Here is a 27,339-nt window from a genome sequence, read left to right on the forward strand (position 1 = left end):
TTTTGCGATAGAAAATGACAGTCTGAATAGAATGACATATCATATGTCAACTTTTGACATTTTCGCATATGGATTATTTGAAATTGTAACATACGGTTCAGAACGACAATTTGACTCGAAATATCAAGTGTGTGGTACAAAATTATTCGTAATTTTTTTTCCAAATATGCAAATGAGCCATTGACACACCAAATGACATAACATATGTCAACTTTTGACATTTTCGGATATGGTTTATTAGAAATTGTGACATGCGGTTCTTAACGATAATTTGGCTCAAAATACCAAATGTGTGGTACCAAATTATTCGTAAAAAAATGCTTTTTCTTAATATGCTAATGAGCCACCCTCGTTCCATTTGAAAAAATTGGCATATGATTAAAAATTCGATTTGGGCATATTTTAACCGACCAGGACAAGATACGAAAAACATTAGACGATCAAATCTATTTTTCCAAGGCTCATTGTTTAAAAATTGGTGTTTTTAATACAGCCATGGCACTCTAGATTTAAATTTAAAATACGATTTTTTGAGCAAAAATGTCAAAAGTTGACATATGATATGTCATTCTACTCAGACTGTCATTTTCTATCGAATAAACCAGAAATATACCGAGGGTGCCATTTAAAAATCAATATCTTTTTGTTGAAACAGGAAGTGACCAAGAGCAATTGAATACGTCAATCATTCCTAATTTATGTCATATAATAACATACCAAATTTCGTTTTTATCTAAAAAAAATAAAAGAGAGGGATGAGTCACTTTCAAGATGCACCCGGTATAGAAAAAAACAACCGCGGACTAAGATTGAGCGAAGAGAAGAATTTTGAAGTACCTTTAAGTTAAATTTTATTGTTAAAGTAGCATAAATATGCTTAGATGTTATTGTAACATGTTAACTATGGGGGGGGAGAGCGCCAGATAGGTTATTTGCCCAGTCTCAATATTTCCCTTTCGCCGGCCCTGCACACGATAGGTAAATAATGGATTTTAGTACTGCAAAAAAATAATATCAAAAGGTACTGGTTTAAAAAAATTATGATTAGAGTTAATTAAACAACCTTTAAGGTATAAAATTTGGTAAGTGTTATTATTAATAAAATAGTTTGTTTTATTAATAATTCCTTATTAGTTAATTTGTAATATTCCTGAGGAATATTACAAATTTGTATTTGTAGATAAGTTATAGTGATAAATATAATAATAAATGCGGGAAGTTTCTTGAAGCTTGAAAGTTCTTGAAGAGTTCTTTTTTATATTTTTTTGTATGTGGTGTTTTGTTCTTGTTTGTTTCGTATTAAACGCATACCTTTTTTTTTAATAAAATAACTCGATTACTTTTTTTCAGTTTTATACAGTGTTTTTTTCACAATATTTTGAAGTAATCACTTGTCAGTCAACTTTTAAATATATTAATTTTTTGCTATGCGTCCAGTTGTACCAACTTATTTCTTTGTAAAATAAAATAAATTACTTTGAAATTAAAATGACAGACACATCTATCACTGTCAAGGATCTTGTCCTTGAACAAACTATGTTCAGAAAAACAGGATTCAATTTTAAATTCATACATATTATAAAGAAAAAGAGATCAAAAGTCTGGACATAGAACCAATTTCAAAAAATTAATACATGGAGTCAACTATTGATGATCTGCAGATAAAAATCATTGACTAAAAATATTTGACTTTTAATTTCATATAATCTAACTTAAAATTTATGTGCTCATATAATTATCATTCATTGTTCATTTTTTATCGTAGTTTTTGTGATTTCTTATTTTTTTAATTTTATATGCCCTCGAATCATTTTTGTATGTCTATTTTAAAATTGAATGTCTCAAATCAGAATTTCAGTCAGCTGCTGTATCGAATGGCCTTGATCTTAAGTCCCGCAGGAGAAATACGGTAAGCTGCTAGTAGATAGTCCAAAAGCAAAGCGAATTTGAATAATAGTCACTAGTCACTAGTAATTCTAGTATTCACTAGATAACAGTTGAGGGTTGGTACCTTTGGTGTTACAACAACAAAATAAAACACTAATTCACCACATATTACACCAAAACACGTTACTTTTGCACTGGACGCGCGTTTCGCTAACCGTGTTAACATCATCAGCATATGATTAAAGCTAAATTAGTATCTACAATTGAGCGTTTATATAGGCGTTCCATTAAATTTTTCTATGAAATTAAAAACAACGAAAGATTACCTTTTTTAGTTGTATGCTATTTGATATCTATAGAAAAAATACCACTGCACGCAAATATATTGCTAATGAGGTATATCATACTGATGAAAATAAGATGGCTAGTTTAAATTTCTTAGTTCATAGATTACTTAGTTTTCCACTTATCAACGAAATATATGAAACAGAAAGATATTACATTAGGCATGTAGCTGAGTGTAATGGATATTGTCCATCATTAGTTGATAAAAAAATTAGAAAACGTCGGTATAAGTTTGCGATTTCTGCAAATTCGACTTTTCAAGTCGAGACAGATATGTCAAAATAGTTTTCAATACCGTTTGATAGAGAGTTATCTTACGGTTTAAAAAGGATTTTTAAGAATGTCAATTATAAACTTGTGTATAGTATTAATAATAAATTATAACAATTATTAGGTAATTCTAAAGATAAATCACCTCTACTGGAAATGTCGGTCTTGTATGAAATTTCATGTAAAGATTGTAATCAGATATACGTTGGGCAAACTAGATGATCAATATTAACTAGATTTAAGCAACATATGGTTCAGATAAGATATGGTAGACTGGATAAATCTTGCGTTGGTCAACATATTGTTGATAAAGAATTTTGTATAGATATTAATAATTTAAAATTAATTAAACAAGTCTCAAATTGCAAGTAATTAGATGTATATGAGAGCGTCGGAATTTGATAAATGTAAAGATAGTATGAACAGAGACAATGGTCCAATTCTTTCTAGTCCTCTGTTCCTATTGCTCTAGTTTCGAAAATTAATTGTTACGCTCTGTTGATTTTGACTTGCTTGGCTATAGTTGTGCCACGCCTTCTAGGTGCCAACTGAGCTTCTGTAGTATAAAGGCTCAATTGTAGATATTAGTTTAGCTTTAATAACCTGCTTATGATACTAACATAGTTCTCGAAAAGCGCGTCCAGTGCAAAAGTAAAGTGGTTTGGGTATTGCGATGAATTTGTGTTTTTTTTTTAATAATATTCACTAGTAAAAGCTTGTTTCAAAATAAGTTGTTGAAGTTTTACTGGCGTAATATTAGCAAATTAGTGAATATGAGTTTTCACTAGTCTTTTTAACATTAACTGATCTTTGGCTTTTATTGTAACATATCGCACCTTTAGTCATAAAGAGGCACAGCACAAATTATTATTATTATTACGTCTTAGGTATCTTTATGATTAAAGGCGCGATACACATTTAATGCAGGAATATAATACTTACAGCATAAAATAAGAATTAACAAGATGGAAGTCAGAATGGCTACACCAATAAATAAAATATATAGCTGTCTGGTCACTTGCTCTACTGGCCCAACCTGGACAATCATGGGCGGTATTACGAATCCAGCCGCAATACCAATCTGAAAATTAACAGAAAAATATAATTAAATAAGAAAAATCCAAATAGCAATAAATATATCTTAAGCTGATGTACGCATCTTGGAAATAAAATACATAATATTCATTTTGGTAAGGTATTTACGGTTAACCAACTTTACATTATGACTGTTATTAGGGTTCAGAACCGGAAAATTCCGGTACCGAAAGTACCGGAAATTCCCTGTTCTTTTGAGATATCAAAGAACCGGGACTCAAAATTATTAATTTCCTGTTCTTTCGGTACTTTTGGAACTCGGTAATAAAACATATTTTTGTTACGTGCTAAAGACTTTTCATACTTTCTAGCGATCGAAATCAAACTTTTCTAAATAAGTAGGTTGCTTTGTCTTACTGTTTTTACTTCTGAAGTTATTTTGAAGTTTTTATAATGTTTATTAGCAATTATTGAAGTTTAAATATGTTATTTTATTATTTAATATAATATTACTATGAATGTATTAGTTATATTTTTTTGTGTTATGTTTCTATAGGCATTTGCATCTTTAATTGAAAATTTTAAGTTTTTTTCTAATTTAGTTAAGTTGGTTTCATGGTTGGTTAATGATGTTTGATGTAATTTTTAAGCTACCTATGTGTTTTTTTTCGCTTGTGTCATGTTTACTTTCTCATGACTTAATAACTTGATATTATTTTCATTTGAAACTCAATTTTTTATCGGTTTTGCATTTGAGAACCATCCCTTGCTTGCTAATTGGCGTTACTCCACAATCGTTGAACGAAAATATTTCAGTACGGTTCTGGAAACTCTAATTAATACTACCAATTAGGGTTCAGATCTTTTTGTCCATCACAGAACCGGGCCTCGGTAACAATAATTAAAAAAAATATTTTTTCGTTATGTGAGAAAGTCCTTTGATACTTTCTAGCGGTCGAAATCAAACTCGTCTAAATAAGTAATGATGCTATTTCTTATTGTTTTGAATTTACAAAAAATTATAGACTTCAAAAAACAAGATTTTGTTTTATTTTAGCTTTATGAAAATTGTAACAAATAGTATTTTCGATAAAAAACTAAGAATGTGCTTTAGTGTAATCTACAAAGTCTAAGTGAAACGTAATGATAAAATAAATATCCAGTTATTTTTTGCGCCACTTTTCACCACTTAAAATATGTCAAAGATTACTTTAATCATATGGTATGATATAAAATCTGTGATGAGTGTTACATTGGAATGTCACATTACTGAATAGATAACAACGTTTAATTACTAATCGATCTAACCTTTCAAGTGTCAAATTGAACAATAATAAAAAATTAAATAAACAAACACCGATTGCAATCGCACACTTGAAGATGTCAATAAGTAATGTGAAAGTGTTCCCAGACTTGTATATGTATATTTTTCAGTGAATTAGTAGTGCGTAGTAATTTACTTATCGTTTACTACATTGTGTCAAAAGTTACCTATTTTGAAACTATCGAGTATTCTAAATTTTGCGGCATGATTGACACATGTGATAATTGTCACAACACGGAAATTTTTAGTTGTAGGTTATTTTCCAGTGACTAAAAGAACAGAGTCATCCCATTGCATTCTCGTCTCCCTTACTTCTAAATACGGGGCTCTGTAGAAATGGACCCACTAACCCTTGCTGTGAAGCTAAAGGGAAACCCCCTAACAACACTGAGGACATTAACAATGCAAGTTCCAAGGGATACTATTGGATTAACTCCAAAGTGAAGGCACCTGACACTTGTGCGAGACCAGCCTCCGCAAGTCTCACACAAGTTACCACCTCTTTTAGTAAGGATCAGGAGGCTACCTCTAGACTCAACAGGCTATACAGACTACCGTTTCTTCTGCCCGGTCTGGGCCAACCACGCGGGCAGGAGTACGAAGATACCTCCGACTGTTCCATGAACGATTTGCTAGAGAGGAAGCAAAAGCGAAAACATCACTCCTCGAAAAATAGGAGAGTAAAAAAAACAGAAACGCCCTGGCGCATCTCCACCAAAAGTCAAGGAGAGAGCAAGAATCTTCCACCTGTACTCTGGCAAGGAGGAAAACCATGATGGAAAGCCGTCCAACACCGGGAGGCAAGCAGAAACGTATCACTTGCTGCATCATAGCTTTGCCAGAACTCCAATGTAATCACATCGAGTTGGCGATTAAACAACTCGTGGGAGGTGGGACATAGTAAGCTCCTCACAATAGGAATTCACCTCAAATCCAAGGAGGCAATAGAGAAAGAGAGATATATCCTCTATTGTAGATTCGAAACAACGCCGGTATCTAGTGTAAAGAGAGACCAAGTTAAAGAAGTGGAGAAAATGGAGATACATATTCCAGCATCCACCTCACGGGTACCTCAGCCGGAGACAAAGTCCTCGACTGTGAAGGACACGGAAGGCCAAACCCCAGCCGTAAAAGGCTAATGTCTACTCCTTGCAGAATAAACATCTGTTTTCAGAGGATGAGAAATACCCTGACCCCCCTACAACAGGAAGATCCCCATGTCTGAGTTATAACTCATGAAAGGGAAACATAATAGATCTTTAAGGTCGCGGTGATTAACCCCCCCCCCTTCAACTCATTCTACATTCTTCAGCATGTTACAAGGACGACATTCTTTATGAAATAATAGTTACCTGTTACCATTTACCACATACTAAACCAATGAATACAGAACAACAAACAAAATCGAAAAATGTTCGAATTAAAGAACATGATTATTTAAGAAAGGGAGATTTTCACAAATCTAAGATTTGTCAGCATTCATGGGACACAGGGCACAGAATAAATTTTAATAACGCCAAAATAATGAAAGAAGCGATAGCCTCTAAAAGAAAAATAAAAAAGGCTTTTTAATACAATATAGTAAAAATAAAAATGTTTTGCTCATGCATCTGTAGATGTTAGTAATGTATGGCAATCGCTTCTTTGATTTTAAAGAACATAACATAAATAAACATAACATACGTAAAAATTAAAAATAATCATACAGAAAGTTTGGGGCTTTTTGGTTTTACCTTATTAAGTAGTTGTTATCAGGTAGTAATTGTTAATTTTGAAGTTTAACTTGATAAAATGTCATTTTAACAGAACGTCAACGGTTTTTGTAGACGTATCTGTTTTAAAAAAACTAAAGTGTTCCCAAGTAGCATTTGGACGTTATCTAACGTCGGGTTTACGTCGCGTTCAATAAACCCGACGTCGGGTACCAACGTCGGTTGCTGACGACCCTTATTTGCACCTAAAGGGGAATACAGATTCGGGTCGCCTCGACGTCGGTATCTGGCCTAATAGGGAATGTAATTCTACCAATTACCAACGTCATATTACGTTGGATTTTAGTTACTTAAAATTCGTCGCTAAGCACTTACGTTACGTTTGGTTTTCATATTCGCTACCAAGAATACATAAAAACCTAACCAAACTACCTAATTACAAATGGATTCATAATCACTCCTCGAATATAACTATAAGTGCCTATCTAATTTCATATTATAATAATTCTGAATCATTAATCCAGACATCAGTTTTAGCAACGGAAGTCACTTTCTTGATATATTTGATTAAAATACTCCGGAAAACAACGAGCGCCTTCAAAATTAGGTAGATTTATGAAATAAAAATATCTATAAAAAAGTAACTCACAAAATATATTTTTTTTATTTTCTAGCTGGTTTAATCATAAAACCGTACTGTGGTTCCCCCCAAACTCAACCTTATCAATATTATTCTACTAGAAATCGAAATGTTAATATAAATTTTAAAAACAAAAAACGATTTTAAAATGGCTTTCAATCGGATACGTGTTAAGAATGGCGGATTTCTGTGTCCGACTTAATATGAACTACCAATATACCAATTCCGACCGGGTCTCCAACATTAGTCGTCTCACAGGACCGAAGTCATTAAACCGGACGACCGGCAATCGTATTATGACGTACCTATATAATTCCAACGTACGCTACGTAACCTCACTTTGCGTATCAGTGATACTATATTTTAGTTTTTGTTTTCTCCTTAAAAAATTGGGCAGCCACTTTTTTAAGCCTAACCTCACATGTCGGAGGAGGATGGGGTCTGCTGGTTTCCTAAGCTAAAAAATGAAATTAAGATGCACCAGTGTAATGCAGCATCTCTTCCGGATAAAAAGCATTTACGGGTGGAGGCAAGACATCACAACTACTATTATTATTTTGCAAAAGACCTCTTTCTTTAAAATGTAGATGAATGTCTAAATGCCTTTTTAGTGTTTTTTAGGCATAATAAAAAAAACTAAGTTTGTTTACAAAAACTTTTTATTAGGTTATGTTCATGATGTTCATTAGGTCGCAAATGCTACTTAATGGGTTGTATTTACGGACGTAAATAGAGATACGTAAATTAGGTTATAAATATGAACATAAAATACAACAAAATATAATTGGACGTTACTTTAGGGATTATCAGTAAGACGTATCCTATTCACAACGGGTAGATGTCGGGCTAGTTTATGTACGTCGTGCAAGCCAACGTAGGAACGACGTTGGGAAATTAATAAAAATGGTACGTTGTTATTTTGTACGTCGACAGATCGTTGGATTTACCGACTCGGATCCAACGACGTCGCTTTTAATAGGCAAGCCACGTCACAGGTCGTATCACCAGCACACAGTACGTAGTTAGCTGGATAGTACCAGCAAGTAGTTTCCGTTTGGGATTAACGCAGAAGTGTTTACAAAAAATAACTGTTTTATTTTGTAGATTTTCTTGCAGTGGCGAAATACCCATATAAGATTTTTTGGAGAGATGAATCCGCCACATAGGTATAGACATTTTTTATAATAATTACCTGGTTTCCGAAAACTCCAATACTGCAAGCGGATGAAACTTGGTCAGGACCAAACCATATGGCGGCCAAACGAGCAGGTACGGACAATACAAAGACTTGCGATAAGGCTACGGAAGATTGTCCAATGAAGCCAATGTAGAATCTGCTTGGGTCCACAGAGGCCACCTTTATCCAAGCTCCGAGACACGTTCCGAAAATGCCAATCGTGATTGCCAATCTCATACCCTAAAAAATATATATGTTTTTAGTTATTTTTTATGTCATATTACCTTTTTTATATATACAGGATAGGTCTTAAATAAGTGCAAATATTTTCAGGGGTTTGTATACTTTAACTCCGGGAACACGTCTATGAGTTGTTTTTTTCGCAAAAAAAAGATTACTTTACGATTGGAGAATCTCAGTTTTACTCATCTCTAATTAAAAGTACTAACGTCAGATTTTAGCATACCCTTGCTATATTTACTGATAAAAACTACTATACAGGGTGTCCCAGAAATAAGTGCAAGTATTTTAAGGGGTGGTAGATCTGGTCAAAAGAAACATTTTTTCTATTTGCCATTTTTCAAATAAGTCCAAAATAACCGAGTTATTTTACTTTGAAAATTTAAAAAAAAAATGTTTTTTTGCTTAAATTTTGAGAACCACTGGATCTTTTCTAGATTTTTTTTCATGTAAATTTAATCTACTACCTATGTTGCCATATTATCAAGACATTATGTTTTTTAACTTAAAACTAAAAAAAAATCCAAAATTTTTTTCAAAAAATTTCAAATTTTCAATTTTTTTTTTGCGAAAAAACCTCATTGGCCCGTTTCTGAGGCCGAAATATACTACCAGTTAAAATACTTGCACTTATTTCTGGGACACCCTGTATAACGCGAGAAAAAATGCATGTAGATATTTAAATCATCGGCACATTCATTCATTTCCTTCTGAGTGTATAGAATACTGTAACAAAAAACTAATTCTATTTTACTAAACATAAATATAGCAAAATGTTAATAAAAGATTAATGTCAGTGAATCTGTTTGAACAATAATTTGAAAAATAATTTTGTGGGAAATCTTTAAAAATATACAAAAAAAAATATTTTAAATTAAATAACTCTTAACTCACGCATTTTGAGTGAGTTAAGAGCTTCTTAACTCACACATTTTCATTACCGCACTCCTTGTTTAGATGACTACCAAAGAGAAAAAAATATTTTGTAAAACATTTATTTTGCACTAAATACAAATAAACTGTTATATTGATAATAATTATAAAAACATAAAAACTTATTTATTATAAATGTTAATGACACAGTTTGAACAATCTTTCAAGTACATGCCGGATAAAGCAGCATACTTGTATTCGATATATTCAAATTCTGATTCTGATGATTAGCCGTGGCAAATTGAAAGGGCTCTGGGTTACTTGGTTTTATTTTTTTAATGTTTGCTTCACAACTACCTCCCGTCTCGCCTAAAATTTTTGACGCTATTTTTATTTTATTTTCGGCGGTATTTTCGATATAACCTTCCGCCACTGTGTTAGACCGCCAGCCACCATGACGCTTTACTGTCAAAAGATCAGAGTCTGTCTGTTTATTATATTTAGACGTAAATATCTATTATTACCTGATTTATTATCTATTTTAATTATCATATTTTGTAGTAAAAACAAGTTTATATAAAACTGTCATAAATAAACTGTAAATTCGCAAGTTCTAATAATTAGCAAGATTTCAGTAACCATTAAACAATCGGAAAAACCGTCAATTTGAAAGATTTTTCGTCAATCTTTTTAACATCTTATTGAGGTTCATGTAAATTTTTGTTATCGTTATCTGTTGGTTAAATCCAGTTACGACACGTATTAGCGTACATAATATAAAATGGGGTACTAACAAGTATACAGACTATAAATATAAACAGAAATAAATATATTTTTTAGGTCCATTCATACAATCCATATATAATTATTGAATGGTTTATATTTTTGAAATGTGTTTTAAATGGGTTTCTTTTTTCTTTTTTTGTTTTTCTTTTATGATTTTCCTTTGGTTTCCGTGTTTCCCGAATAAATGATGTCCACACTGGTAAATACCGTACGATCGAAAAAATGGCGTTATATGTTATACGGCGAACAGTGGTTATATGGTTGTAATAGTCTAAGAACTAGCAACATTTTCGAGAAAGTATTTTAAGACGTCTGGCTCTTTGATATATATTTTTTTTATATTTTACTATGCTCTCTGGAACAGCATGCGGTCCGTCTGGCTGCCGATACCCGTTGCGTTCACTACTGCGCATCGGAAGAAGATCCTATATTTTTTATTAATTTAGTCCTATAAATTCTAGTATTGAATATAAATCGAACATGTCTCTATAGCACAGTGCGTAGAGTTTCCGACCACGAACCGATGATTCAGAGTTCGAATCCGGGTCAGGGCAAAGACCTTTTTATTTTATTTTCGTTTATATTCTGATATTAAAGTATTAAATAATTCTGGTAGTTAAAAAAAACAAATATTTAATACTTTACTATCAGAATATAGAGAACAGAGACATGTTCGATTTATATTCGATACTAGAATTTAAAGGACTAATAAAAATATGGGATCTTCTTTCAATGCGCAGAAGGGAACGCAACGTTTACCGGCAGCCAGACGGGCCGCATGCTGTTCTAGAGAGCATAGTAAAAGATATATCAAAGAGCCAGACGTCTTAAAATACTTGTTTTTCTGACATTGCTAGCTCTCGTACTATAAGTCAATAAACTTTTTTGTTGGCCTTGTCCGAGAGACAAACCTCTGGTGGTATTTATTGTACAAGCACTTGGGTAATACTGGTTATTTTATGGTACTTTTTGTACTAATTTGGTATTATTTGGTAATAAATTGGTATTATTTGGTAATAAACTGGTTTTATTTGGTATTAAACTGGTATTAAATAGGTATTTTGTTGGACATCTGTCAACGGTGGATGTGGATTAGACGCACATGGCGACGGCCGGGGAGCTGATTCCATCATTTCTCAGAAATTGCATTGAAAATGAGCCGCCTTTGCGCTTTTTCAAAAATTTTTAGTGTTGACCTATTTTATATGAAGTATTTTAAAGTTTTTATATTTAGTGTCCAAGGTAAGTACCTACTTAACAATAAAATACCTCGTGATATACATACTTCAGAATAATAACTTGTTTTAAATACAGTCTCTAATAATTTACCATTTAAAACCATTAAAAATGGTTTTTTACGCACAAACGGTACATAGAGTCGTACGAAAAAATGTCAAGAAATTAAAGAACTCTCATCATGGAAACATAATACCTGTTACAATTTTTGTATATTTTATTTTTGTAACTTCAAAATTAAAGATTTTAATAAAAAAAAGAAAAAAACTTTATTGTGTTGGTAAAATGTTAATTGCAGTTATTTATTATATCCCCTTGTATTGACGCCACGATACGCCGCTGGTGGCAAAACATGTCTCTTCATTGTGCGGCCTGCCTAACAGTTTCTTTGACGCAAAATTTTACCAATGAAAACGCAGCTCTATATACGATACTGATTACATACATTAAATCATTTAATGTTTAACTTTATAGTTATACCTATTGTCGCAAAAAGATCAATTTGGTACAAAATTTGTTTTAATACAGGCCTAATAATCGCACATTTCAATTAGCAACATATCAATAACCATTGAACAACTACGGAACAATGTAAGCTTCAAATAATAACTGCAAATATTTTTTTACATTTTATTGAAGTTTATTATACTTTTTGTTTATTTATAACAGTTACGTTATATGTTAACGTACGTATGTGTATGTATGTACTAATAAATGATTTTACATATGATTATAAGGATATAAATGTCCTATTTTAAGAATCCCCATTCATGATATCTAAATATATAGTAAATAAAATACACCAATAGAATTTTAATGTTTCTGGAAATGTCGCTACTAAAAACATATACAGTTCAGGTTGATCACATTAAAATAATATTGAAATCGTAGCTTTATGTCATAATATTTAAGTATTTTAGTTTCTTGCTAGTGCAGTTATTGAAACTATAAAACAAGAAGATTCTGAAGATATTAAAATATTTAGAGTATTATTTTTATTTTTAGAATTTTTACAAATTATACTTCCTAACACTTTTAGAATAATTAAATATTAAATTTTTCGTACACTTGCTATTTAAACTCGTGTATTTGCATATATTAGTTGTTTACGATATTCTCCGATGGTGGCAGCACCGGCGGAGAATTCACCAAGAATATAGAGTCTCAAAATTGTATAGTTTCAATAATTACGCTAGTAAAAACTAAAATACTTAAATATATGGCAGAGCCACAATTTCAATATTATTTCAATGCGATCAACATGAACGTATTTCACGCATTCAGGGCTACCTGAATGCGTGAAATACAGAGCCGGGAAATTATGATTTCTGCCGTACAGAGCGCTGTTGTCGAAATTTAAAAAATCAACTGAAATGCACTAAGCCTATAGATGATTCAAAGTGTATGGGTCCTTAAAACTCACGTTGTATTTGTGATAAATGTTATATTTTTTAAACATAGTTATATCCTGTATCTATATCAAATTTATCCAAATAAACGACGAAAAAGACATATGCTACCTGTATTTGTCTAGTCTATTCAAAACAAAATCAAATAATTTTGCCATTTTTTGAAAAGGTTTCTTTCATCCTTTTATAAGTATTTATAAGTCAGGATTAAAGTAACTAGCTTATAACTATCAAAAATAAGCAGCTCTCCACTAGATTAGGAAAAATCTGAAAATAAGCTTTTTTTAACAATGAAAGATTAATTATAATAGTTTTTGATCTAATCCATCATAAATAAATATTTTGTAAAGATTGAAATTCTATTGGCAGAACTAATGATATGTTTGCTATTTAAGATGATTAATATGGTTTTATATTTTTTATTAAATAATAATAATTAGTTTTAGAATAAGTGTATGAACTGGCTAGTGAATTTAGATAAATATTCAGCGTAATAAGTTGAGAATTATTATGACAAAAAATATGATGATGTGATAACATTTTAATAACCTGTAGTTAACTTTATTTGGCACCTTTTCAAATATTTTATCGAACCAAAAAAAGTATAAATGTTTTCTGTTGAAACTGTCAAAGAATGCTGACTCCTTTTAATATTATGAATAAATATCATAACACCTATAAATAATAATAGGTAAATACATTCATATTAAACTATACATTTCAAGAACCTGAAAGACTTCGTCCATAACCTGCAATGAGAGTCCCCCAACGCGCAACAGTCTAAGACACTGGAAATTTTTTTGAGAACTTACGACCGAGAACAATCAAAGATTCTCTTTTAATTACTGGGAAAAAACGGCGAATACATATTCTGTAACGAAAATGGGGAAACACCAGAACACCTCATCACTAAGTGCGCCGAGACGACAACCATTCATGCCATAAACTTTGGTACGACTAATATTGGAGGTGGAGAACTACCCTCTGTAAAACCATCCCAGATACTGGCATTACTGGCTTTTGTCAAAGCCCTGGGACTGTAGGGTCGGGACTGGTTGAAATCAAGGGAGAAAACATCTCAAAAGGGGCGGCCATCACGGTCTTTCTGCCGAGGAGCAAAGGGAAAAAATACCACCTTCCTGCTGAGTCTTTATCCAGGCTCAGAACTCCAATGTAAGGACATCCAGTTGGCGAATCATCAACTCAAGGGAGGAGGGTTATGGTCAGGTCCTCGCAATAGAAATTGACCGCAAATCCAAGGAGACAAGAGAAAGTGGGATATATCCTCTATTATAAATACGGGACAACACCGGTATCAGGTCTGAGGAGAGACCAAGTTAAAGAGGTGCAGAAAATGATGACAGATCCTCCAGCCTCCACCTTACGGGTACCTCAGCCGGAGGCAAGCTCCTCGACTTTGAAGGACGCAGAGGGCCAAACTCCAACCGTGGAAGGGTGTATACCCTCGGAGGAAGAACATTTGTTGTCAGAGGAGGATGGGAAATATATGATATAGACTGTGTGATGAGTAATATAACTCAAGGAAGGGGGCACAATAGATCTTTAAGGTCGCAGTAACTAACCCCCACCCTCTCACTCATTCTATATTCTGCACCCCCTCGCATTCAGTCTACATTCTACACCTAATGATGTAGTCAACATTTCACAGAATATGGCTCTCTCCAGATGATATGAAGGGACACTTAAGCCATTCCAATTTTTTTAAATAATTAGAATTGTTTATATTAAAGATTTTTTGATTAAATGGAATATGTTTTTGTAAAGTTATTTCTATATCAGCATATGAAAACACAAATATACCAAGTGTCAAATATTTGATTTTAAACGAGTTATTTTATTGAGGTATGCAAAGAAACATGGCGTCTTACACTGAAAAAAATATAAGTAATTTTACAAAAAAAAAATGGATACATTAGAGTAATTTTAATAAGAAACTTGCAAAAATAAGATATTTTTGCATAGTTTTACAAAAAAATGAAATTTTGCAAAACCAGCTTGTTAATCTTAAATGATTATTACTAAACGATATTGTTTTCGCAATGAGTTTTGTAAGTTTAAAAATTAAATTTAAATCAGAAATACAATCTTGTAGTAAAATTACATTTCTCTAGAGTCTAGACATATTCACAAAACTTGTGTGAATTTACCATAATATATTTAATAAAAAACACATCACGTGACGTAGAACAGTTAAATCTAAGCAGATTCTTGAACAGGTGGGAGTCTCAGTGCGTGGGTAATTAGTGTTTTTATAATTTAAGGGTAACTATATTATAATAATTATGTTTATAGTCTATAAAATGAATAACTTTGAATTTTGACCGTTATTTTTTACCAACATGGTAAATACAAAATTCCTCTGTCAAAAAAGTTACTGATATTCTTTAAATTGAGTGCCTGAACGAATCAGATAGGTAACTCTTTTTACTTTCGTGAAATAGAAAAGGAAAATAATAAAACAAGTGACAGTTCTTCCTCTTCTTACAAAAATCAACACAATTGTCAAAAGTAAAATGTCATCAGCTTTTGACATTTCTAAATATCAGACCAATGCCGTCTCTAATAGAACAGCCTCAGAGCGAGATTTATGACGTCACGCTAGTTAGATACTACGGATTAATAAATAAATTGTAGAATACATGGAAAACATAATAATTCCTCGAATTTTTGGTTTGTATTTTAAAAATGATATAGTTTACATAAAATATACATATAATATACAGTTAATAAATACAATATATATTTATACTATACCTATTTATACTAATAAATAACTTTGGCAAATAAATTATGAACCATACAAATACAGCAAATGTTTTATAATATACAAATAATGAATAGGTACATAAGATAATGGGTAAAATGTAAAATATATTTTAAATTTTTGGGTTTGAAAATCGATCTAATTTAACAAAAAACATTCAATATCTACTAATAGTGATGTATTATTATTTGCATTCACAAAATGTATATGAATATTTTGCAAGTATCAATGTTCGAAAAATTATATTTGCAAATAATACAATATCATGGCTGCAGCGATGGCTATGACATAAAGATCGCTGTCATTTTATATGCAAAATTATTCTAAAATTTTTTATTTTCTTGGGATTTAGGTTCGGGAAAAACGCTGATTAAGTTTTCATTTGTTTTTTTCATTATTTTTTTTGGTTAAAAAAAACGTTTCGGCTAACATTATAGCCTTCATCAGTGTTGTGTCATATGAAAAAAATAGTGTCGAATATAATCCAAAAAATTACATATAAAATATTCACACCACATAATGTTTACTGCAATTAATAAACTAATATAAACTTGTCAAAAGATGACGTATTTTTTTAAATTATTATTCTTAACACTAAAACTATCTACATTGACTATGGAATACGATTTCAGCCATAGTAAGTAGTAGATATTGAATGTTGTTTGTTAAATTAGATCGATTTTCAAACCCAAAAAATTTAAAATATATTTTACATTTTACCCATTATCATATGTACCTATTCATTATTTGTATATTGTAAAACATTTGCTGCATTTGTATGGTTCATAGTTTATTTGGTTTATTTGCGAAAGTTATTTATTACTATAAATAGGTATATATATATATATATATATATATATATTGTATTTATTAACAGTATATATGTATCTTTCATGTAAATTATGTTTTCCATGTATTCTACAACATATTTATTAATCCGTAGTATTTAACTAGCGTGGCGTCATAAATCTCGCTTCGAGGCTGTTCTATTAGAGACGGCATTGCATCAGCATGGCCGCAAGTTACTAACCTAATAAAATTAACACTAGAAAAGCCCGCGGGAACTGTCAAATTCAAAGTTATTCGTTTCACAGACTATATATGTAGTTTCTATAAATATAAAACGCAATCTCTATTTATTATAATTATTTGCATTTTAATTTTAGCGATTTTTTTATGCAAACATAATTATTCCATGTTCTCTCTGTATCAACATATCTCTAAGTATTATTTATCTTTCTGTGTCTAACTGTGTTTCGGAGGACAAATTTAAGAGAGGACCGGAGTAGAGGACTCATACATCTAAAGTATCTAAGTTGGTAAGTTGACTGTTTTGATTAGATACCTTTTTCTTATTTTGTATTGCATGTTTTCTTATTTTGTATTTAATGGCAATTTTGTACATATTTTGATTAGGCGCAGAATTCCACTAAGGTTCTTCTAGACAAGAAGAGATGCAATGAGTATCTTACATACATAAATTCTGTTTTGTGACATTTATTAACCTTTATAAATAATAATAAATATTATAATTATAAAACGTGTTTTATTATATTTTTTCATACAGCGATTTTACAAACGGGTTGAACAGGTGGTTTACAAAACTAAAGAACAGGTGGTAAATTTACTACATTAATCTGTGGCAAGAAATATCCCTCAATATTATTATTAAATTCACAAATTATATTTTTCAGTGTACGCAATTATAAAAAACTCACCAACTTTTCCAGTAGGTAGCTTCCAGGAAAGATAAACGGAATATACAGCACCATGAATATCAACGACGTCCAATTGACCCAGTCATTGGATACACCATAGTAACTCGTAATCACAGGACTGATGATGGCGTACTGGATCCACTGCATGGAGTTGGAGGCTGAGAAGAACACAAACAGAATCAGGATGAACCATCTAATCGGGTAGACTATGGGTTTCTGGATATCTGGAAGCGTTCCATTGCTGCCCACTTTCGATTCGAGGTCCTGCGTGGAGGAATTCATGCTTTTGTAGCTGAACTGTGAACCTGAAAATAAAATACTCCATGTAGTGCCCTTCGTTTGTTCTTTTTATATTATTTTTGATTTACACCAGAATGGAAAGTATAATTATTACTCCAGTTCTGCTTTCATACAAACGATACAAATGGTCCATTATTGCGCTTGATATACACCATTTAGTGTAGTAATGTTTCATTTTGATTGACATATTATGTCCATCATAATGACATAAACATGTGTCTATCACAACGTTTGAGAGAACAACAAGTTGTGTTCGCTTTCTGTATAGGGTTTTTAGAGATACTTAGTGTAAAATACATAGTATTATTTTATACAGGGTGAGTCTTAAGTAAGTGCAAATATTTTAACGGGTAGTATACCGGATGCGTCTCAAAAGTGGCTCACCCCTATAACTTTTTTATTTTTTCAGATAAAAAAAACGAGATTTGGTATGTTAGTATATGACATAAATTAGGATTGATTGACGTATTCAATTCTTTTCGGTCACTTCCTGTTTCACCGGAAATGACTACAACGTTTAATGTTTAAATGGCACCCTCGGTATTTTTTTTACTTTATTTGATAGAAAATAACATTCTGAATCGAGTGACATATTATATGTCAACTTTTGACATATTTGCTCGAAAACAAATTGCATTTTAAATTTCAATCTAGAGTGCAATGGCTGTGTTAAGAACACTAATTTTTAATCAAGGAGCCTTGAAAAAATAGATTTGATCCTCTAATGTTTTCAGTGTCTTGTCCTGGCCGGTTAAAAGCTGCCCAAATCGTATTTTTAATTATATCTCAATTTTTTCAAATGGAACGAGGGAGGCTCATTAGCATATTTGGAAGAAGCATTTTTTAGGAATAATTTGATACCACACACTTGGTATTTCGAGTCAAATTGTCGTTATGAACCGCAGGTTACAATTTCAAATAAACCATATGCGAAAATGTCAAAAGTTGACATATGATATGTCATTCTATTCAGAGTGTCATTTTCTATCGAATAAAATACAAAAATACCCAGGGTGCCATTTGAAAATCAAAAGTTGTAGTCATTTCCGGTGAAACCGTAAGTGATCGAAAACAATTGAATATGTCAATCAATCCAGATTTATGTCATATACTAACATATCAAAACTCATTGTTTTATCTGAAAAAATAAAAAAGTTATAAGGGTGGTAACTTATGAGACGCACCCGGTATTTCGACCCCAGAAACACATTTATGAGTTTTTCTTCGCGAACATTTTTTATTAAATTTCGAATTTTTTGAAAAAAAAAATGAATCTTTCTAATATTTATTTAAAAAACATAATATCTTCATAATATCGCAATATAGAAAGAAACCCCAGAAAAGATCCAGTGGTTCTCAAAATTTAAGCAATTTTTTTTTATTTTCAAGTAAAAGATGTATCTGGTTTATTTTGGACTATTTTAAAAATATTGGCACTTATTTAAGACTCACCCTGTATAGTCTTCAAATGTACACTATGCATTTTGTGTAGTATCTCACCCCTACATAAATTTTAGTAGAAGTAATTTTCAACTCTACCGATAACAGATTTTTTTTTTCGTAAAATGGTCTTTATACTATTTACTACATTTTTTGTCCCTTGTGAAAAATTACATACATACTTTTTGAGAAAAAAAATGTTTTTCCGAAGCTACGCTTCGTCCTACGTGGGCGATGAAAGCGCGCAATATGGGCGACGTTATCAAATATTGTGAATTAAAAAATTTGGGATTTTTTAATTTTAAGTAGTTGAAATTCATAAATATATTTTGAACACCCAGTAGCATTTAACTAAAATATCTTTACATATACATATCTTTTTTTCATCTCTAAAACTCTCCTATCAAATTTTGGTGCTCCAACTTCAGAAACAATGGCATCACTGACAATTTTTTACCACACTGCAATCTAACATTTGTTTAAACAAATTTAAATATTATAAAAACTATTAATTTTAGGTATATATCATTATATATAAAAAAGTTATGGAATTTTATGCAGGATCTAAATATAAAATAAAAAATAGGGTGTTGCATTTAAAAAAAACATATGTGATATCCGCCACACTTTTTTGAAGCATCTTGTATACTCATGTATAATAATTTTAAAATGTGTATCTTAACCTTCCCTAAAACTTTTATATATAACATTTTTTTGTAAACCTCCAAACAAATGAGATACTGGACTTTACTCTATCGTTGACTCACCCTGTACAGTAGGGTGCACCAAAAAAAATATTTTTTTTCTTTTTAGTTACCGTGAAATTAAAAAAGGTTTTTGGTTAAAATCATACTGTATCTCCGTTATTAATAGAGGGAGGAGGATGGCGTTTGGCACCAACCTATCTCACTTTTTTCTCAAACCGAAAAGAAAAACTTACTTAAAATTTTCTAAACAATATGAACCGATCTCAGACACACCTAAAAGTCATATTTGACAAATAATGATGACGTAACGGTGAACGATGGCTGAACAGTCTTTATTATTGATTGTAACCCATAATATGATCTTCCAAATAGGCCTCTAAATACGAAATTTTGAAAAAAACTTAAATTTTTAATATATAAGTTATTTTGAAAGATCAGAGAAAGAATTCACACGAGAGGGTGTGGAATAAATAAATAAAGTTATTTTCTCGGAATTTCGGGGAAACGGTAAAAAACTAGAAAAAAAAGTTCAAACAAAAGTTGTGGAGAGGAAATTTTATATATGATGATCTCTATACTTCTTTTGCTCAGATCAAAATTAACCGCGATAGGGTGGCTAGAAAAAGGGGTGGAAAAATATAAAGTGTTTTTTTTTTAATTTCAGAGAAACGATAAGGACTTTGAAAAAAATTGGCGCCGGGAGGCACGTATAGCCGCCCATACTAACATAGCCGCCCATACTACATAAAATATGTTAATAAAAAGTTGGTAGGCAGTTCTTTTAGTTTCAAAGTAAAGGAATGTTTCCAAATTTCTTTTTATCTCATAAACTGCGACTTTGACTGATTTTGATGTTATTACAAATTTTGTTGCAAATATTATTCCTAATCTTAAATAGAAAACCGCGTTTCGCTAGCTACTGTAATATTGGAGTTACGATTTTTTAAAATTATAACCCCCTCCTATACCCCCTTACCAACCCCCCACCCCCACCAAAAACTAATAGCCAGATTCCCGGGTGCCACAGTATTTTTGTGCCAAATTTGGTTAAAATCGGTTTAGCGGTTTTTGAGTTATCGTGTTACAGACGGACGGACAGACGGACAGGTGGACAGACGGACAGACGGACACCATAAAAATATTTTGTATTTAGGTCATTTATGACCCAAATAACTCATTTTGAGTGAAATTAAAAAAACTTTTTTTTTGCCGATCGTAATATAGCCTACCATACCCATTGGTATGGTCGGCTAAAAATGTTTCAATAAAAGTTGTTTCCTAGCTTCTAACCACCCTATCACGGTTAATTTTGATTTGAGCAAAAAAAGTATAGACCATTTTTATGTAAAATTGGACGCTCTATAACTTTTATTTGAATTTTTTGCTGGTTCTTACTAAATCTACAAAAATCTTTTACAATTCGTTTTTAGATCTTTCAAAGTAACTTATATCAAAAATTCAAGTTTTATCCAAAACTTCATAATGAAGACTTATTTTCTTGGACTGAAAAGAGTATACTTTTTTTAAAATATTGTAATTTTTTTTATTCACATATGTTGTTTCTTTTAGTTTGATCTAAATAAAATTTTGAAAAAATTCATTGCAAAAATTACAAAGAAAAGAAGACTACAACTAGAATATAGAAAAAAAAACACTAATAGTGTTAGTTACTTACTTGAAAAAGATCCAACAAACCCGCTTCGAAAAGCTCATCGCACTCTAATAAAACAAATGAATGGAAGTGATAGCTTGATCAGTTTATATATTAATTGTCATAAATACATAAAATTCGCAATCTAGACCGTTTTTATCTTTGTGATCTTATAATATACGGCACACGAAATTATTACATTCGCCAAGAACGGGAAATAAGAACAATAAGCATCCTCCAAGCAGCCACTCGAAATACTATCAACCAAACCACCTATTCGAGCATCCAAATTAACTCGTACATACGTAATAGATCGTCCAAATTCGCTAATTTTTTTCGGAAATATTTGAATTTCGTTTTATTCGAATTAGCACGAAATAGCAAAAATCGATTCACTAATTTCGATCTCGGTCTCAGCGTGAAAAACAGAATATGAATCGGAACGCATGTATACATTTTTTAATCGACTTTGTTGTAGGTATTTTAAACAATTTTGCGGTTGGAAATACATATTTTTTAATGATAATTCGAAAAGTAACGTAACAATGGTTGAATAAAGGTATATTTTTAGGTTTTACCTGTGAGATCCGACGAGGTCGCTTGGTTGTTTTGTATTTTATTTAGCGCGAAAGGTTTTAAAGTAAATAATATATAATGGTGCGAAATTCAAAAAGTATACAGGGTGCTACAATTTCGAGGTACGAGCATTGGTATCTTGGTAACCGTAATAGATACGAACATGGTTAAATGGGGCAAAGTTGCCGCTTTGGGATGTTCACCAAGATGCCATCAAAAAAGTTTTAAAAATTTTGCTCGTACCTCGAATATGTAACACCCTGTATACCATAATAGTCCAAGAAAAAAGACCTTCTATATTAAGAAACAATTGTCAACACCCTGTCCATTGCTTTTCACAATTAGTTCTTATGCTGACTTTTAAGACAGTGAAATAAACTTTACTGAAAAATTTGAATGCTTAGTTAAAAATTAGATGCTTAATGTATATAGGGTTATGAAAAATTGCTGGTCTATCTTAAAAATATATTTTACATAAAAATTTCGTTATTTCAAATTCAACACCCTGTATTTTTTAAAATTAATCAATGAAGTAAATTTAAAAGCTGTTTAAAACTCTATTAGGTTTTCCTATACCTATCTAGCTCAGATTTTGAATAACGTGCACCTTTTTAATAAAACGACAACCAAGAGGGCTGATGTCATGGCAAGTTTCTAGTTACAGTTAGTAGTTATTTTCAAAATCGAAATTAGTTTATAGACTTTATTTAAATTTATAGCAGTTTACTTTCATTTAATTTACCTACAATAGTTTAATAAATAATATTTATTAAATATGTAATTATTATCCTATCAAGAAAAACTAAGAATTAGTTCTTTTTTATTTTACGATGACTTGTAGATATAGTCTATAAAATGAATAACTTTGAATTTTGACCGTTATTTTTTACCAACATGGTAAATATAAAATTCCTCTGTCAAAAAAGTTACCGATATTCTTTAAATTGAGTGCCTGAACGAATCAGATATGTAACTCTTTTTACTTTCGTGAAATAGAAAAGGAAAATAATAAAACAAGTGACAGTTCTTCCTCTTCTTAAAAAATCAACACAATTGTCAAAAGTAAAATGTCATCAGCTTTTGACATTTCTAAATATCAGACCAATGCCGTCTCTAATAGAACAGCCCCGGAGCGAGATTTATGACGTCACGCTAGTTAGATACTACGGATTAATAAATATGTTGTAGAATACATGGAAAACATAATAATTCCTCGTATTTTTGGTTTGTATTTTAAAAATTATATAGTTTACATGATATATTATATATATACCTATTTATAGTAATAAATAACTTTGGCAAATAAATTATGAACCATACAAATGCAGCAAATGTTTTACAATATATAAATAATGAATAGGTACATAAGATAATGGGTAAAATGTAAAATATATTTTAAATTTTGGGGTTTGAAAATCTATCTAATTTAACCAAAAACATTCAATATCTACTAATAGTGATGTATTATTATTTGCATTCACAAAATGTATATGTATATTTTGCAAGTATCAATGTTCGAAAAATTATATTTGCAAATAATACAATATCATAGAAAAAAGGCTGCAGCGATGGCTATGAAATAAAGATCGCTGTGATTTTATATGTAAAATTATTCTAAAATTTTTTATTTTCTTGGGATTTAGGTTCGGGAAAAACGCTGATTAAGTTTTCATTTGTTTTTTCATTATTTTTTTTTGGTTAAAAAAAGCGTTTCGGCTAACATCATAGCCTTTATCAGTGTTGTGTCATATGAAAAAAATAGTGTCGAATATAATCCAAAAAATTACATATAAAATATTCACACCACATAATGTTTACTGCAATTAATAAACTAATATAAACTTGTCAAAAGATGACCACCGTATTTTTTTAAATTATTATTCTTAACACTAAAACTATCTACATGGACTATGGAATACGATTTCATCCATAGTAAGTAGTAGATATTGAATGTTGTTTGTTAAATTAGATTGATTTTCAAACCCCAAAATTTAAAATATATTTTACATTTTACCCATTATCTTATGTACCTATTCATTATTTGTATATTGTAAAACATTTGCTGCATTTGTATGGTTCATAGTTTATTTGGTTTATTTGCGAAAGTTATTTATTACTATAAATAGGTATATATATTGTATTTATTAACTGTATATTATGTATAATTCATGTAAACTATATCATTTTTAAAATACAAACCAAAAATACGAGGAATTATTATGTTTTCCATGTATTCTACAACATATTTATTAATCCGTAGTATTTAACTATCCTGACGTCATAAATCCCGCTTCGAGGCTGTTCTATTAGAGACGGCATTGCGTCAGCATGGCCGCAAGTTGCTAACCTAATAAAACTAATACTAGAAAAGCCCGCGGGAACTGTCAAATTCAAAGTTATTCGTTTCACAGACTATATATGAATTTTCTATAAAAGAGCCAATTCCAGCCAATTCATTTTCTTCACTTCCAACGACAGGTTTCTGCCTAATAGGTTACACACTACCAGCTCAGCGAAATAGGACAAGTAGTTCTTCAAAGGAACGTTTATAAGGAAGATTGCTATTTGGATATCTCTGAGCATAAGCCCTTGAGGCCAAGAAGCAATTTTCATTATAAAATAAAATCATCAGTAACTTAGCCATTCGTTCCGCCAGCAGATACTGCATTATTTTTCTTTATAAAATAATGAATACTTACTTATTAAACTATTGTGGGTAATTTTAAGTAAACTGTTACAAATTATAAATAATAATGTCCATAAACTAATGTCGACTTTGAAAATAGTTACTAACTGTCACTAGAAAATTGCCATGGCGATACCAGCAATCTTGATTGCAATTTTATTTAAAAATCGCTTTTTATTCAAAATCTGAGCTAGATAGGTATAGGAAACCTTAATATAGTTTGAAAGAGCAATTAAATCTGCTTCGATCTATTTAAAAAAATACAGGGTTATAAATCTAAATAATAATGTCCATAATCGAATTTTGATTTCGTAAATAGTTACTAGCTGCCACTAGAAAATTGCCATTGAATCGCACCAGCCATCTTGATTGCCATTGTATTGAAAACTCGCTTTTTATTCAAAATCTGAGCTAGATAGGTATAGGAAACCCTAATATAGTTTGAAAGAGGATTTAAATCAATTTATTTAAAAAAATATAGGGTGTTGTAATGAAAATAACAAAGAAAATATAATATGTACTTAAATTTGTTCAGCAATTTTTGGTACGCCTGTATAAATTTAAGGAAGCAATAACATTTTTTAGTAAAGTTTATTTCTCTACCTTTAAACTCAGCGTAAGAATTATTTCTGAAAAGTAATGTACAGGGTGGGTCAAATTCGACGCTTTTAAATGGAAACACCCTTTTCTCTAGGAGATAGACGAAAACTAATATCGGTGTCTGGAGCTCAATTTTTGTCAAAAACATGATGGTGAAATCCGCACATCAATATCTGTTACCGTTTTGGAGTAACGGGGTGTTTTTCAAAAATGTGCATTTTTAACAAATCGCTGTAACTTTTTTGCTATGGAAAATTTTGTATTTCTATGAAAACATTTCCAAAGCACCTTTTTACGTAGAATTTAATGGTTTAAGTATAATTTTTTTTAAATTAATAATTTAAGAGTTATCAACAGAAAGAATGATTTTTTATTTGGGACACCCACTATATTTTTAATTAACTGAAAAGAATTTAAATTACCTTTCCAAAAATATAGCACACTGGATATTTTGTTATAATCCCCTTCGAAATACAGAATTTTTAAAAGTTCGCCACTTTTAACTAGTAGGCTTTGGACCCCTTATTGATGATATGCCCTTAATGGAACTCGAAAACATATTTTTCCAGCAAAACCACGCACCGCCTCTGAACGCTGATGTTATCAGCAAATTTTTGCAGCCAATTTCAAGAATAATTGGATAGCCAACCAAGATACCAGCCGTTGGTCGTCGAGGCCGCCTGACTTAGTGCCCATGGATCTAATCCCATGGATATATTTGCGGAAGAATAAAGGTTCATTATTCTTCCGTATAATCTAGACAAGAATTAAATATACTTAGCAGTTATAATCTTTTACCACCACTGAGTTTATGAATTCCGCGAGAAATGTTCAAAAACTGCCCCGTCTGTCCATAACAGAAGACGGTCGATATGTCGAACACCTGTAGCAAAATCTCATGTCTTGGTTTGCTATTTATTTTTATTGTATTAGATATAGTTTAAATGTGTTGATGTTGGTTAAATATATTTTAAATTATTATAGAATTCTGCATCTCTCATAGCAAATATTATTTTCGTTTTAATTGATGCTCACAGCTAGAATTTTTGCATTACAGCCGGTGCCGTTCAAAGCCTACTTATTTAAAGCGGGCGAATTTTTATATACTCTATATCTCGAAGAGGAATCGAGCAAAATATCAAGTGTGTTATATTTTTGGATAGGTAATTTTAAATTCTTTTCAATAAATTAAAAATATACAGGGTGTCCCATATAAAAAATCAAATTTTCGGTTGATAATTCTTAAATTATTAATTTAAAAAAAATTATACTTAAACCATTAAATTCTACGTAAAAAGGTTCTTTGGAAATGTTTTCATAAAAATATAAAATTTTCTATAACAAAAAAGTTACAGCGATTTTTTAAAAATGCATATTTTTGAAAAACACCCCGTAACTCCGAAACGGTAACAAATATCGATATGCTGTTTTCACCATCATGTTTTTGACAAAAATTGAGCTCCAGACACTGATATTAGATTTTGTCTATCTCCTATAGAAAAGGGTGTTTCCATTTAAAAGCGTCGAATTTGACCCACCCTGTACAGGGTGTTGATAATCTATTCTAATGTAGCATGCATATTTAAATATCTTTAAATTTATCTCAAAAACCAAAGATTTTAAACATGTTTAGCTCTTATAATAAATATATTTTATGAACCCAAGAATCCATAAAATGAAGTAAAATACAAGTTGTGGGGAGGCAAGTTGTGCACATTGCCTCCCCACATATACCCATAAAATAATTTGTTTCGACATCTTTCCGTTTTCGTATTATCACCGAGGTAAATGAGGTGCGCCACCCTGTATACAGGGTGTTCCATTTAAAATAAATTATCCTGATTTACTGATACTTTTTTGAGGCACCCTGTAGAAGTTAACATATTTTCCTGAAATACATCCTAGTACATACTTTAGGTCTGCACTTGAACAAAATTGCCAA

The 27,339-nt window shown here is 31.1% G+C and overlaps 1 protein-coding gene across 4 annotated transcripts in view; it reads right to left on the minus strand.

Annotated features, from left to right (window-relative positions):
* LOC115877488 (uncharacterized MFS-type transporter C09D4.1) overlaps window positions 1–27,339 on the minus strand; it is a 78,372-nt gene that overhangs the window by 6,383 nt on the left and 44,650 nt on the right. For 3 of the 4 annotated variants that reach the window (XM_030893672.1, XM_030893673.1, XM_030893674.1), the window contains exons 2-4: window positions 17,438–17,742; window positions 8,406–8,630; window positions 3,445–3,583 (exon numbers count right to left, since the gene is read on the minus strand). In XM_030893672.1, coding sequence (XP_030749532.1) covers window positions 3,445–3,583; window positions 8,406–8,630; window positions 17,438–17,742 — 669 coding nt within the window. Of the gene's footprint in view, window positions 1–3,444; window positions 3,584–8,405; window positions 8,631–17,437; window positions 17,743–21,559; window positions 21,949–27,339 lie in introns of those variants that run through there. The other variant, XM_030893675.1, reaches the window with a different exon arrangement.

The sequence above is a fragment of the Sitophilus oryzae genome, unplaced genomic scaffold (genome assembly GCF_002938485.1).
Source record: "Sitophilus oryzae breed Bouriz unplaced genomic scaffold, Soryzae_2.0 scaffold_1494_pilon_pilon, whole genome shotgun sequence".
In the NCBI taxonomy this organism is placed as follows: domain Eukaryota; kingdom Metazoa; phylum Arthropoda; class Insecta; order Coleoptera; family Curculionidae; genus Sitophilus; species Sitophilus oryzae.